Below are 15,420 nucleotides of genomic sequence, written 5' to 3' on the forward strand. Positions count from 1 at the left end.
AAAGGGATATTCTTGTATTAAGAGAGAGACTGGAGAGAAAGAGACCTGCAGGACAGGGTCCTGCTGGGAGAGCCTTAAGAAGCCAGAAAGATGGAACTGGGGGAGGTGAAAAGAAGCAGGGAAAAATGAAAATATAGAGGTACTTAAAAAAATGCAGGAAAGAAAGACAGAAAGAAAAGGACAAAACACAACTAGGGAGGTGGGAGAGGAAAACAAATGCCTTAAAGAAATATGAATCATATACATTCCTATGTTATTCAGGGCATTCATCTTTCAAGAAAACCCGATTGAAGAGGAATTCCAGATGATTTTATCTCAGAAGGGAACCTGAAATGGGAAGCTGCATAATTACATTTAGTTCTTGCTGTCTTCAGCAAAGAAATATAATGATGAAACCTGTATCCTCCCTTCTCCTCTGATGTTTTCAGGTTGAAATATATGATGTAATATGATTTAATAAACATAACAATTATTTGCTGGAAATTTAAGAAAATTTCTTACATGCTTACAAAGTTTTTGAGAAGGTTTGAACTCACATTGCAAGACATTAAATTATCAGTGTTATTTACTCTCTTTTCAAGCACTTTATTATCTTTTCCCTCCTTCAGTGTGTTCCCTCTCAAAAACTTCACTATCTCAAAATCTGGTGAATTAGATAGTTGAGTTTTCACTGACTGTAATAGGCAGTGTGTAAAGACCTTTGGCCTGTAGGGTCAAATTACAATTGCTGTTTTAACAAGGCAATGTTCTTTTCAGTCATTCTGTAGAAAATTTTAGTCACTTATTTTAAAAAGTGATAAAATGAGGTGTTTGGTGTAGTTTTATTAACAAGTTGTCTCTTATTCTCCTCTTTAAAAAAATCTTTTTTTTTTTTTTTAATTTTTTTATTATTTTTCCAATAGAAACAACAAAAAAGTGGACATTCCCACACAGGAAGAAAACTAATATACTTCTGACTCTCTTGGCATGCTACAGTGGTCGCATTTCATTCCTAAATAGAAATGAAGTAAATATACTCTTGTGCAGAGATTAGAAGAACAGTATAATAAGTTCATTCTGCAGCTGAAATTAGTTGACAATAATAAACTTTGCCCATTAGCTTTCTCCTCCTCTCTCCATCCTTACCTCTAAACCTCTCAAGTCCATTTGTGCCCTTTGCATATTTGCTCATAAGGCCCAGAGGCAAAACCTATTACAGCTGCTGTATTGGGTGCAATGGAGAGGCAGGTAAAGGGAAAGTTGCTGAACACTGGAAAGATGGAAGGAGTCATCCGTTCTCTCCTGAGTCTAAAATTTGTTTAAAGAGAAGCCCAGCATACAAGCTCAGTCTGTGGACTGCGTTAAGTATAGTTTGCTGAGGAGCTCAATAGCCGTGATAGGCTTACTCTGGAGAAATATGTAGAAATTGATTGTCTGCACAGTACTGAATGGTACTTGCAAGATGATGAAAAAGAAAGAACGCAAGGAGATAGATGGGCATGTGCTTTGAAAATAGGCAGTGCAGCAGGGAGTGAGCAGGTGCAACTCTCAGGGAAGTCTGTGCATGTTATAAATTGGGTTGGCCGTTGCACATGGGAATAAGATGGCCAGAAAACAGATGTGAGGGGCAAATTTATGTAACTCAAACCAGCTGGGCATTGCATGTGTTTGGGCAAAGTAAATGTGTCAGAGTTGCTGAGTGCATGGAAAACCGGATGAGGCATGGAAATCAAATAACAGGAAGGCACAAAATAAAATAACTTCCCTCCTTTACAAATGCCCACACCTTCACAGTATTCTGGTAGCTGAATTCAAAACCCTCTGTGTGGGTACCCAAACCTACAGGGGTTAATGATTTTCCTACATTTGTTTTCCAGTGAAAGTGGAGCAAAGCTTAATTCATGTGAGAATGACAAAGGGATGGAAATTATTTTATTTTGCTGTTTTCAACCATTTCCCTTCTGTTGGCCACGGGAGAAAAAAAGCCACTGTTTATACTACTGGGGAAGCTGGGCTCCTATCAGCCCTCCATAATTCTGACTGTTGGAAGGTTGTTATCCACAGCCAATCTGTTTAATATTGAACTGGCTTTTGAATGGCCTTCGCTACCACCACAGCTCTGAAACTTTTGGTCATGCCATTTGTGAAAATTAGTGCACAACAGAAGGATAGATGTTTTTTCAGGAGTTTTATACATGGTGTGCTGTGTAATTCCTAATGACCACCATATTCTCCGATGAAGACACATGGTGCAACTGGGACAGGAATGAAACAAACAATAATGCAGTGGTTCCTCTGTGGCTTTGTTTTTTTTACTTGTCTTGATGTCCTTTTCCAGTAATATACAGCAAGAATTCTGGAGTGTTTTCTCTGCTGCACTGTGGAGCTCTGCAAAGCCTCTCCCATCAACAAATACCTGCTATTACTACTGAAATATATATATATATATATAAATAAAGTAAAAATGTATATATTCAGCATCAAATATTGCTTGATTTTCATTACATGAGCTTACTATTATGTGAATTATTAATATTCCTGCCACATTATATAGATGTGATACGGTCAGGGGACAGAGGCTGCAGTTAGGCATGTGGATTTCTCACCTCTCAGGGATACACCTGAACAGGCAGAGTGCAAGGATATGTGGATATGGAATAAAATATAGAAAGGTCAGCCATAATCATAACTATTACAATTCCAAATATACTACACCTACAACAACACAATTTCTTTAAGAACCTTGAAGTATGGAATCTTTTTTTCTTTTAACTTTAATGAAGTTAAGAGTTTGCAACAATTTTGCAATTAATTAAGAGTTTGTACCCTTTGGATTTATTGTAAATGATGTAGGATGACTTTGGTATTCAAGAGAGATCTAACAGAAAGATAAGCAATACATTATCAAATACAACAAGAAGTGTCTAATTGCCAGTTTTGGGGGATCTGTGCAGATGACTTGAATCAAGAAGGACCTGATTTTAGTTTACATGGAAATACTAATCTGTAAAAAAAAAAAAAGTGATTACACTGACAAGTCCAAAGACACTGAGTCAAGAACGTTATTGCAGAAAATAGAAGCCATAAACCAAACTTTCTTACCATTTTTCCAATCATCATAACATACGGTCCCAAGTACTTGTTTACTCCGAAGATGTCCAGTAGCCGTATGTACCAGTAAATGATGTTCACACAGTATATCACCCGGCCATCGCTCCGAAGTGGCAGATCTTGCAAACGGAGGACCATCCCAACAGAGAACAGGAGGATAGCTATGAGATCTGTAACATTCCAGTACTCCTGCAGCCAAACTTTCACTTTTTGTAGCAATTTTCCAGGCTCTGACATCAGTATCTGAAGGACAAAGGACGTGGAGAGGAGCCAGCTGAGTTGTCTTAATTTAAGCCTGTATAAAGCTAAAGTAATCAGATTGGTGCTACACAAGCCAAAATCAAAGCTGATAGACTCCTAACACATAAATACCTTGTACAGTCTTTGATTTCTTTTGTGAAAGCTTGAACATGAAACTCAAGTGTAGTATAACCCTGCAACTATATACACAACATGTAATTTCTTTTGATAGAAGGAAGAAAACCTCAGTTCTTCTGAAATCCCCACAAAATAAGAAGAAATTTATGTTTGACTTTCTGTTTTTCAGATTGATCTTAATTATTCTTGGAATAGGGGAGAAAACATAGAAAGATACTTAATAATTTCACTTTAGATTTAAAGCTTTAGATTTAAAGAAAATTATTCTAAGATGTCCATGAAACTATTAAGAAATAATTTATGACCATGAAGATCTTGATTTTGCATTAAATTCAGTAAAGATTAGCTCCTATTTGGAGCTCCTATTTGGAGTTTTTGAAAATTCATTTCCACAGCTGAGAACATAATTCATACAAATAATTAATCTTACCTTATGAATTTATCATCACTCTATTTGCAAGATCATTTGGGAGAGCTGATTGTTCCCCTGAATTACTGTTGAAACTATTCTGAAAATGATTTCTTTGAATAATTCCTAGCTTTCAGTCAGTTAACAAGCTGTTTGTTTTCATTTTCTATATTTAGCCCAAGAACGTTTGAGCAGACTCATACAGTTCCTTGAAGAAAGGAATGCCATTCTTACAATTTTCTTACAGTTCATTTTCAGAATGAATTTCAGGCTCATTTCCCATGAACATCTGGTTAGGAATCCATTCCCACAAAAGTTCTTGAAAAACTTTTGTGGAAGGGAGAATTTGGGGTGAATATAAATGGGGTGAATTGGGATGAGATAAAAATGGCACATGATTCCTGCTGGCAGTCTGCCACCTATGGAGCCAGGGATGCCTTGATTCCATCCGTGCTGCGGAGCCCTCGTGTGGCTGCCGCCTCCCTCTTCCATTTTCTTTCTGTTACAGATACACAATTAATGAATTTTCCTCTGATCCTTTTGTTTATAAAGTAGAATTTGCCACGTGGTGTTTGAAACTTACCTTTGGAGTCTAAGTGGCTGTTGCAGGAGCATTTTTCCTCTAGTCCTCAAAAACACTGGCTACAGATTGGACACAAGTAGATGGCAACAAATTCAGCCCAAGGGTACAAATGTGCTATTTCAGTTGAGGTCAGCAGGACTCGCACCCACTCACATCAGGGCTGAATTTGGCCTCTGGTGCCATTGTGGAATAAATGCACATTTGGCCAAGTGGAAGTGGCACAGCTGTAGCTGCGGGTTGGAAAGACAATGAGGTGCAGGGGACGACAGAGCACTATCAGATCGAGTGCCACATTTAAATACTCCTTCTGCTCTACGTGCCTGCTTAGCATCTTTAGGGAGATGCATTCTATTTCTTGACATAATTAGCAAGAAATTTCGAAATTAAATGGGGGAAAACCTATTAGAGATGTGCTGCAGTATTCAGCATGGATATAATTTTTTCCCCCAGTTACAGCTATTTTTATTGCAGGCCTTTGCATGAGATACTTGGGCAGATAGAATAACTGTGAATTTCGAGTGAACTCTGGATGCAGACTTTTTGGTTGGCATATCCCTATGTCTTTGTGCCCATTCCATAATACTGTGTCTCCCTTCCCCCTCCCTAAAACATACTTCATACTTCATACCTGGACAACATTTCAAGGTTAGTGGCGAAGCTTTAAGATATATCAGATCTCCATGCCTTATTTGTGAATGCTATTTAACACTCATCATGCAGAAATCTGAATAGAGAAATTCAATGGAAGCAAAGGTTTTATACAGAGAAGAAAGGCACTCTCAATTTTAAATGGAAGAAGGTTGTCAGAGCTATTGAAAACACCTGAAGGACAATGTGATCACTGGTTACAGTGAACAGATTTGTGAGGGAAAGGTTCTGATTAACTATTTTAATTTCTTTTTATGACAAGGTCACCCATCTAGTTGACAAAGGGAAACCAGTTAATGTTATCTTTTTGGATTTCAGTGAAGGTTTTGATATTGTTTCTCAGTATCCTTCTGGATAAAACATCCGGCATGCAGCTAGAGAAAAACATAATGCTATTGGTGAGCAATTGGCTGATGGGTCAGGCCCAAAGGGTTATAGTAAATGGGGTTACATCAAGCTGGCAGATGGTCAATAGCGGGGCTCTCCAGGGCTCCATTTTAATACTGGTTCTCTTTAAAACCTTCAAGAATGACTTGAGTGTAGGACTAGAAGGTGTTTCAAGCAAGTTTGCTGATGAAACTAAATTGGGAGGAGCTCTTGACTCCATCAAGGATAAAGAGGCCTTGCAAAGACATCTAGATGGACTGGAGAGCTGGGCAGCTACCAACCACATAAAGTTTTTTAGTACCAGCAAGTACCAGATTCTGCACCTGGGAAGGGGCAACCTCAGCTATACCTACAGACTGGGAGATGAGACACTGGGAGTCTTGGTTGACAGCAAGTTGTATGAGCCAACAGTGTGCACAGGCAGCCAGGAAGGCCAACTGTATCCTGGGGTGCATCAAGCATGGCACTGCCAGATATTTGAGGGAAGGGGCAGTCCCACACTGAAGTGCACTGGTGTGTCCTCATCTGGAGTACTGTGTGCAGTTTTGGCACTACAGTACAAAAAAGGACATAACATTATTAAAGAGTGTCCAAAGGAGGGCTACAAAGATGGTGAGGGGTTGAAAGAAGATGAAGTTTGAGGAGTGGCAGAGGTCCTTTGGCTTGTTCAGCCCAGAGCAGGGCAGGCTTAGGGGAGGTCTCATTGCAGCCTTCATCTCCTTACAGAGAGTGGAGGGGTAGTGCTGAGCTCTGCTCTCTGGTGATGTGATAAGAGGCAAAGGCATGGATCTGCTTCAGAGGAGCTGTCTTATGTGTTTGGGGTGACTTTACCTCTCTCATCTTCTCTATTCCCAGAGTGAAAATGTACGAGATGACAATCCATTCCTGTGTTGATGGCCAGCGATCCATCTTCACTAACACTATGTAATTGAACAGCATTAAGTAGCCTATATATGCCAGCTGTAAAGAAACAAAATGAAATGAATATCAGTAGTCATCACATTTATACAAGCAAGCCACTTCCTCTTTTATGAATTGATATTCCTAATTCCAGTGTACCCAGAACTTTAAACAGACAAAAGAGGAATCAGAGAGCTTGTCCAAAAAAAGGTTTGTCCAAAAAAGCTCACATTAGCACATACAATATGGAATCTGCAAAGTACACGAACAAATATCCTCTTCTCTGGCTACATCCATCTCTCCAACAAAACTGCATTAATGCAGTCTCCTCTGATTGTCCTATAGTAACAGTCCTGTCACATACCACGGTGCCAAACACCAAAAACTAATTTACTAAGTTACATATGTGAATATTTCTTCCTCATTTACTTTCTAACATTCATTACTCCCCTAGCACACCTCCTCTGTGCTTCTCCTGGTTTGTTTAACTTGGACTCACTCTGACATTTCACATCCTTTCTGCTGGCACCCAGGCACAATCTTGTCTGGCACCCAGAATGTTCTATGTATTGATAGACACGTCCTCAACCAGTATATTGCTGCCTTATTTTCCACTACGATTCCTCCCCAAAAACTTCTAAACATACTGATGCAGCAATGCATAGTCATGCATTTATTTGCCTTACATTTTCTGCAAAGTTTTGAGTACAGTGGTGGTTTTTTTCTTTTTCTTTTTCTTTTTCTTTTTCTTTTTCTTTTTCTTTTTCTTTTTCTTTTTCTTTTTCTTTTTCTTTTTCTTTTCCTTTTCCTTTTCCTTTTCCTTTTCCTTTTTCTTTTTCTTTTTCTTTTTCTTTTTCTTTTTCTTTTTCTTTTTCTTTTTCTTTTTCTTTTTCTTTTTCTTTTTCCCCTTCTCTGATACATCTACCTTCTGGCCTAATCTTTCATCCAATTGTAAACACAAATTAAGACTCTGTTTTTTTTGTCCATTCCGAGTATAGTCAAATGGTTGGTCAGAAAAAGTTAAGATGAGCAAACTGCATCATTGAAATCACAAAACTCACAGAAGCCAAGGTGTCACACTGGAATGTGGGCTATAGCATTTCTGAGTTTCTGTAGCTGGGCTCTGTGGTGGCCTGAATCCAACTTCCTACCTACTTTGCCTTTCGAACAGCAGCCCTACAAGAGTATGCATCTAAAGCCAAATTTAAATCAGAGAAAAGATTATTCAGTTCCATACATGAACTTTTATAATTGCTGTTGCAGAAAACTTACTGCACACATCTGTATTTCAATACAACTCTTTCTCGACTGCACATTACTCACAACTATTAAGTGTTCAGTATCAGACTTCAGATGAAACAGCCATTGAAAAGCTTGGGACTTTTAGGGTAGGACTATTTAAGTGGTCAGAATCTCAAAGAATGGGATTAATGGTCTTCTTGGCTTGACTTATGCTTTGTGTAGAAGTCACAGGATTCTTGCTTTCCTTTCAGTTGCTGAACTGAAGGATACATGAGAAAATTCTTTGTGTTGGCCATCAATATCTGCACAGATAAGGAAGCCAATTGAATCATGGCTTCTCATTCACATAAAAAAGAGCAGGAAGCGATCACACTGGTCCTTCTGTTTGTGAGTGATGATAGATTGCAACTCTGGATAATCTGGAATTACCTTGGTCTTCCCTTACCACTCCTGAAGGAAACTGACCATATATACTGACTTAGGTCAGTATCTAGGTATCAGCTGAGTCAACAGGAACTCAATTTGGGTGGGCAGAACTATACATGCCTCGCTGAAACAACACCTACTACACCGAAAAAAAACCCCCACCAAGAAACAAACAAAAAAGACAGCGTCACACAGCATACCTCTTAGAACATGTTTATTAGATCTGATGGATAACCATTTCACAGCAATCTTATTAATTCGGTCTGACTCAGCAGCCTTTGCTGAGCATTTGTAGTTAAAAGAATCAGGACACTAAGGTGACAGAAACCGTAGGAAACTCAGCGTAAGCAAGAGCTTTTCATTTTTATTGGGTTTCATGTGAGCTTTTTTTGTGACTGTTTTTTTGTCAATTCATATTTACTTGAAAATTTTTGCTTGATAAAACAATTATATCTTGATTTAAGAATGAAGTGATGCTAAAATCACATCATTTTCACCCCAAGAAACCAGCCCTTCCGACAAGGGTGACATCCTCCCTGTCCCTCTCTAAACCTGTAAATTCAGTCTTCCAATCTCACACTGCTGTGAAATCTCACTGCAGATACCTATACAGATACTCAAGATTTTTTGAAAGTGCTACTATACAAATAGCTGAACCCCCTTTATCTTGCTCTTACTTAGAGCTTGGGGTTGCCATCTTCACCCCTGAAGCTAGCACGTGAAGAAACTAAGCAGAAGAATACTTGTTAAAAAGTTTCAAGGATGTATTCCTCCCTACATTCCTGTGGATACTGTCATATTGTGTATACTTGAGTACACATCACAATAAAGGACAAACCTGTATATTGCAAGAGAGTTCTTCAAGAATGAGACTACCTTCCTCTCTTTTCACTGACTGCAATAATTAAATGATCAAAAAGTGAAGTGGTCCTAAGATGAAAAAATTGGGACAGAGCTGTTCTGATGCTTAGAAAATGACTTTTGCCAGATGTTCAATGCCTCTTTTAACTCCTCAAGGAGGTAGAAATGTGTCTTCTTAGATCATGCTAGCATTTCAGTCTAAAGCTCATATTTAAATAGGGATAGTCTTCATCTTCCTCTTGGGCAGTCTGTGGGATGAAACCTGTGAATCAAGCCTTTCAATGCAACAGTTACAAAAGAGAATAGAGTTGTTGACTTTCAAAACTATTTCACGACAGAGAGGAAGACAAAAAGCTTTTTATAAATTTTCTTACTTAGTACTTAAAAATATTTCTTACTGAAAATCCCCCACAATTAAACCACTCTTGTATATTTTAAGAATGAAGGTGGATATTGAGACATATAGAATAACAGCAGATAGTTAGATGTAGAATAAACAAACAATTTTAAATGTCATGCAATAAAGGCATAGTCACCTTCCACTTTGGGCTGTGAGATGTAAGATTTTGAGGACTGCTTCTGAAATCTAGGATTAACATTTCTGTCTATATGCTTGCAAAAAGGCAGCTAGGCTGTGCAACTCTAATCCCATTTGAGTTATTTTCTTTTTGCTTTTCAATATAGCCAACTGGTCAAGAACTACAACCAGAATGCACCTTAATTTGCTCTTGAAACACAGGACAGCCAAGATCCACCTTTAATAAGTGACCTTGAATGAGATCTGCCTCAGGACATAAAACTGTAGAAACAGGTCTAAATGGAAACACAATATTGATTTCTTTCTCCTGTTTCAGAATTGAAATAACAGGGAAAGCCAGAATGCTTCTTTCTGTTTACAGTGAAAAGACTTTTCTGGTTATGCATAATACATATTGCAATTGATAATGAGACTAAGCTGCTGCTGAGCAGTTTCTAGATTCATTGGGCTGATTAACCTTTAATGGCTACAGTTCAGCATGTAGTAACTCCAATTGCCAAACTGGAGCTATTTGCTAGAATAAGCAGTCTACCACAGTTTGATCTCTGTAGATGTGAGTTGCTCCTGCTGTCTGTACATGTATTGTTTGGATTCCAGTAATGCATTTTTTCTTTTAAGTCATCTTCAGGAGGTGGGAGAGAAATGCATTTCTTTGTGATTTGCTGTGCATTCAGCAGAATGATTGAAAATTTAACTGGGAAGGACCATGAGAAATCAACTAGCCAATTCCAGACTGCCAATGTGGAATTAATTGCAATGTGCCATATTGGACATATGTTTTGATAAGATAGACTTAGAAATTATTAACAATGGAGAATCTACTGTTTCCTTACACAATTTATAACAATATGACTCAGAACAGTTAAAAGCTGTTTCCTAACATTTTGCCAACAACTGTCTTGCTGCAGCTATATTCAGCAAGGATTCTATTCCTCTTTTCAGCAACTACCATGTATTTGAAGACAGAACTTCTGCAGTCATTTTATTCCTAGAGAAAATAACCTCACTTCCTTAAGTCTTTCCCCTTAAGTTGTATTTTACAGACCTCTGGATAAATTTTTTTTCTTTTTTGTTAGTAGCCTTCAAACCAGTCCACATCTGTCATGTGATGCATAAAGTGAAATGGCTTACAGTACTCTAATTAAGTAGACTGAAAAGATTCATTTCTGTGTTTGTTTTACTTTTTGATCTCATCTTTCTGTAATATAAATATAATGCAGTGCCACCTGCAAAACTTCATAATTGAAGTTTTGAGTGAAAATATCAAACAATACCTGATGTAGGAGAGACCCTAATGGAATCCTTTCCAATCCCTGATTCCAGCTGGATAGCGAGTAATTGATATATACTCCTAACAACCAATCAACAAAAGGCTTTGTATATGTAATAACTTGTAATATGGCAATGATAAATTTACCTATGAGATTACCTAGAAAAGTTTTTGACAATTTCTTGCTGTAGTCAAAATATATTACCTTAGTTGTTTGTTTGTTTGTTTGTTTGTTTCTATATCATGTGCACTGTCTGCTTCTTTATAACACAGGGATATTGGACTGGTTAGCCATAATTTAATATATACTGACTGCTTTCATAGTGTTGTTACCTTACGGCTACTCACAGCAACACTTTAATTAGACAGAGGCATTTGCAGACTAGTAAAACAACAAAGCAAAAATGTCCCAAGGAAAGATATGCTCTGCTGGTTTCTTATTTTCATCCATCATTATGTTATCTGATATCCTGATTAAAATCAGCCTCCTGCTGGGCTTAGTATTGGGAATTCTCCTATTTGGAATTCTTTGGGCACACTGACTTCAGCAAGCTACTTGTACTTGAAGAATAACCTAGAGTTAATCATTAAGTTCATGAATGAACATTTAAAACTTCTAGGTTAGCAAGTGCTAGATGACCACAAAAGATTAAGTTCTTTATGGATAAATCCTCCAATGCAGACAGATGAAGACTCTCAAAGAAATACACAATATGATCTTAATTCAGTGTCAGTACTTGTCCATTCAGCCCAATCATAGAATCACAGAAACACCAAGGAGCAGCAGTATAACAAAAAAGATATCTTACTGTGTAAAACCAAAATTTGACGATGGGAGCATTGTAGAACTCGTAAATCTTTCTTCCAACAGGAATCAGTCTGTGCCTGCTCTGTACTTCCTCTTCTTCTTTCTTTCTTGAGGATTCTCCATTCCCCCGTCCCAGCATTGCCTACAAAAACAGACATCCTTATGTTTCTTTATTTCTGAAGGACAAATTAAGGTATTTTAAGAAGAAAAAATTAAAAAGGAAGCTTTTCAAAGCTTATCTGATTTCTTATCTTCAGACAAAATCAGATGGCCATCGCTGCGTGCAAAATGTTTTGTTCTCAGACTATCTTTTACGGAGGCAAACGCTGCTGTTTAGTTCCTTCTAAACAGTAAAACTTCAGCAGTAGTGAACTCCTTGACTGGTGAACAAAAAATGAGATGTGGAGAACATTTCTCCTTTTGTCTTTATAGACAGAAAGATTTTTTACCTGACAACAGTTTCTTATTATGTACAATAAACAAATGCAAACAGAAAACAGATAAGTTTTGTTTTTAAACAAAGAAAAGTTCGGAAGGTTGATACTGAAAGGGAACAGGAGGAAATGTGAATTAGCATTTGCTGGACTGGGAGCAATGAAGCTAAGGACTGTTTTCATGTTGATCATAGGATCCATTGCAAGCCATGATCCCATGGGCCATGAACTTCACATGGATGTAGAGGAACGACCAGTCGATTTCAGGGCTTTAGATCAAAAGGTCCTTCTACATCTCCACAGCTTCTTCTATAATGAAGTCCCAGTGTGCTCGTGTACTACCTCTGATTGGCTTGACTTCATTGTAACCACTGAAATTCAGACTTGCTGAAGATCTACAGGGAGCTATGGACTCTGTGTTCACTCTTAATGTCTTGTCCAGCTTCAAAGAGAAGTGGAAGGAGAGTCTACATTTCACGCACTCTGAAGTTAATGCTAATAAAAGGTTTCACTTTGTGCTTAGAGTACAGATTGATCTATTAAGTATTCTTAAAAGCAAATCTTTTGTGAACAGTATTGTATAGTGGATTTTAGGTCACTGTGCCCTGAGCAAGTTCTTACTACTTAGTTTGTGGCAGTAGCTATAGATTGCAGCACTTCGGCACATGAAAGCAACTGCTTGAATTAAGAGGCAACCATCCTAAGTACACAGGGATTGCATCATGATGCCTTTATTGAAATGCTTTTCTAATGCTTTTCTGCAAGTAGATCAAATCATTTTTTGTACATTTATGTTAAATGAACTACATGTCCAACATCCCTAAAGGTAAGAGTGTTCTCATCACAACTTAAAAATGTGGAAAATTAAGTCACTGAAAAAAGCAGTGAGATGCCAGACAGATTATCTTTCAGTGAAAAGGTCCTTCTTTTATTCTGTGTTCTCAGATTCAATAGGTTGTTCAGGGCATTCTTATGTAACTAATCAACTTCAGTTGAGTTATTGAGCTATTTCATCTGATTCTAGTACCCTGCAATTCTCAATTCTCATTTCTCACATTTTTAAAAGTAAGTAAGAAATGGAAGAATCACAATCTTTCTCTCTATTTTTTTTTTCTCCCCCTCTTTCTTTCTCTCTATCTTTTATTGTTTTTCTTTTCCCTTGTAGGTCTCATGTGGAGCAATTTCTACAAGTCTTTGGTCCCACAAAAGAGCAAGCTGTAATGATAAACTGATCAACTTTTTTGTCTTTCATTTTAGGTATTTGTAACATTATTGAGACTGTGATCCTAGACATTTGCTCGCTATTATTTCTATTTCAATCAAATATGCAATTAGTTTTTCTCACTGTTGTTATTACTGTCCATACGGTCTCTTATATACTTGAATTTGACCATCCACCTATGTTACCCTTCAAACTTGTAATAAAATAGAACAAAGATTCATGACACAAGTATATAATACCAAAACGAACATGTTTTAATTAATTTACGCATTTAATTTTTTTTATGCCTGCAGATTCCTAAGCTTATCCCCATAAATGTAAGTAAAACAAAGCATATTCAAAAATCAATGAAACTTCCTGATGATTCTCATGGAACACTTTAAAACCCTTTAAAGTCCATTGATATTTTTGTAAGAAAGGAGAAAGATGTATCTACTTAGGAGAGAAGGAAAGTACTCATTAGGTGAGCAGACAGTCTGCAAGAACATGAGATGTACTGTGTATAACTATAGTAACAGAGGCCATACCACCTTCACAAAAGCCCAAGTATTATTATCTGAAATCTACAAAACCAAACTGATTCCCAACTCTATAACAAGGATTGGTTATGTTTTTTTGGGGGGGAAAAAAGTGCAATAGAATTCAAATATTTTGAAAATATTCTATCCCTAAGAAAGCAATTTCCCTGCTTCTCTCTACCTCCTGACACTGTCTTAGAGAAAACTGCCATCTGGCGCTTCAGATATTTCTGCAGCTTTTCCCAAGGCTTTGTCTCTGCTGTCCTCTGGTGCCCAAGAATTTTGCAGGAGAGTGGAAATAAATGCTGGCAGCTTAGACAAATGAGCAGTGCCATGCTTTAGCAAAGGGGATTGTTTTACAATTCTTCACAACTATATATATTTACTAATTCTGAGAGTCCCTCAGTTCTCACTGAAATGAATGAGTTGCGTGTGATTTTAGGATAATGTTCCATCAGTACATGGATTTATGCACATGGATGCTGATTTCTTGTTTGTTACTGCTTTCTTTTTTTAATAAATGATGCTCTAATTTTATCTCATTATGTTTTTGAATTAGTGGCGTACTGTACTGTACTAACCTCTCCCCTCCTCCATGCTACAGATGGGGAATTGCTCTGAGATGGCCAGGGATTAGATTTGACCTAATGTCTCCAACTGTTAATTATATCACGGTATTAACAATTTGAAAATCCTCCCCAATTAGAGACACGCAGAAATAATTTAAGTCACAGTGTTAACAGAATAGCTGCAATGCCAAATAAATGTGTTTCCACTCGGAGGAGAAAGCAAGAGGGTGGGAATAACTGAAGACACTGCTCTGCGTGGGCGGCATCTCTTTCTCTAATACACAGTTTTGTTCATGATTCAGTATGAGTCATGCAAGGTAAGCCTGACAGCAGTGTAACAGTAAATTACTGTACAACTGCATCACTGTAGCCTGAGGGGGTTGATGCCTGCGTACTTTTTACATGGAGATTTTCTAATCAGGATGCTGGTGGGTTCATTGTTGTTTCCTTCCCTCCTTCTCCCTTTTGTTTCATTTAGTTTAGGACTGATCATTGACAGAGAACCAGGGCAGTTTTGGGCTCTGCATTTTTTGCATTAACCTATGTTAATGATCTAGTGATAATTTAATCTTCTTTTATAATTAAATGATGGGAGTTTTAGTCCAGCTATTATGACCACAAGCTCTTCATAGTTTATCCTTAGTGAAATGTACATGCTGCACATAGACTTAACATGTACTCACAAAGAAACTGGTGTGGAAATGGTACACAGCTGGGTGGATATACCACTTACCTCTCCCTGCACAACCCCTTGCACCCTGCGGTGTGCAGCTCCATGCTAATTGCTCCAGAGCAATCATTCTCTGCATTGAACTACTGGCAGGAGAAAGTGTTTAGTGCCTTTGAGTTATAGGTTTTTCACCTGCTCAGGTTCTTTAAGATGAAGAAGAGATAAAGCACCAGGAGCTCAGTCCTCCTGACTGCTGACCACAGCAAGAGATGGAGAGTGCTGGAGCAGTTGCATGGCAGAGGCACGTGAAGCTTCTGAGCTTAATGAGGAGGAAATTCCTTGTTATGGAGAAGGCCAATGCTGGCCCTTCTGCTGCATGAGCCCCAGCACCTTGCACTGCTGTTTTTCATATGGGCTGCAGGGGTGCTGTTGCATTGCCTTGATTGTAGTAGTCGCCTACTACAGGG

The 15,420-nt window shown here is 38.0% G+C and overlaps 1 protein-coding gene across 5 annotated transcripts in view; it reads right to left on the minus strand.

Annotated features, from left to right (window-relative positions):
* TRPM3 (transient receptor potential cation channel subfamily M member 3) overlaps positions 1 to 15,420 on the minus strand; it is a 403,209-nt gene that overhangs the window by 25,940 nt on the left and 361,849 nt on the right. For all 5 annotated transcript variants that reach the window (XM_048931275.1, XM_048931276.1, XM_048931274.1 and 2 more), the window contains 3 exons: positions 11,542 to 11,682; positions 6,327 to 6,455; positions 3,082 to 3,333 (listed from right to left, as the gene is read on the minus strand). In XM_048931275.1, coding sequence (XP_048787232.1) covers positions 3,082 to 3,333; positions 6,327 to 6,455; positions 11,542 to 11,682 — 522 coding nt within the window. The remainder of the gene's footprint in view (positions 1 to 3,081; positions 3,334 to 6,326; positions 6,456 to 11,541; positions 11,683 to 15,420) is intronic.

Source organism: Lagopus muta, chromosome Z (assembly GCF_023343835.1).
Source record: "Lagopus muta isolate bLagMut1 chromosome Z, bLagMut1 primary, whole genome shotgun sequence".
Lineage (NCBI taxonomy): Eukaryota > Metazoa > Chordata > Aves > Galliformes > Phasianidae > Lagopus > Lagopus muta.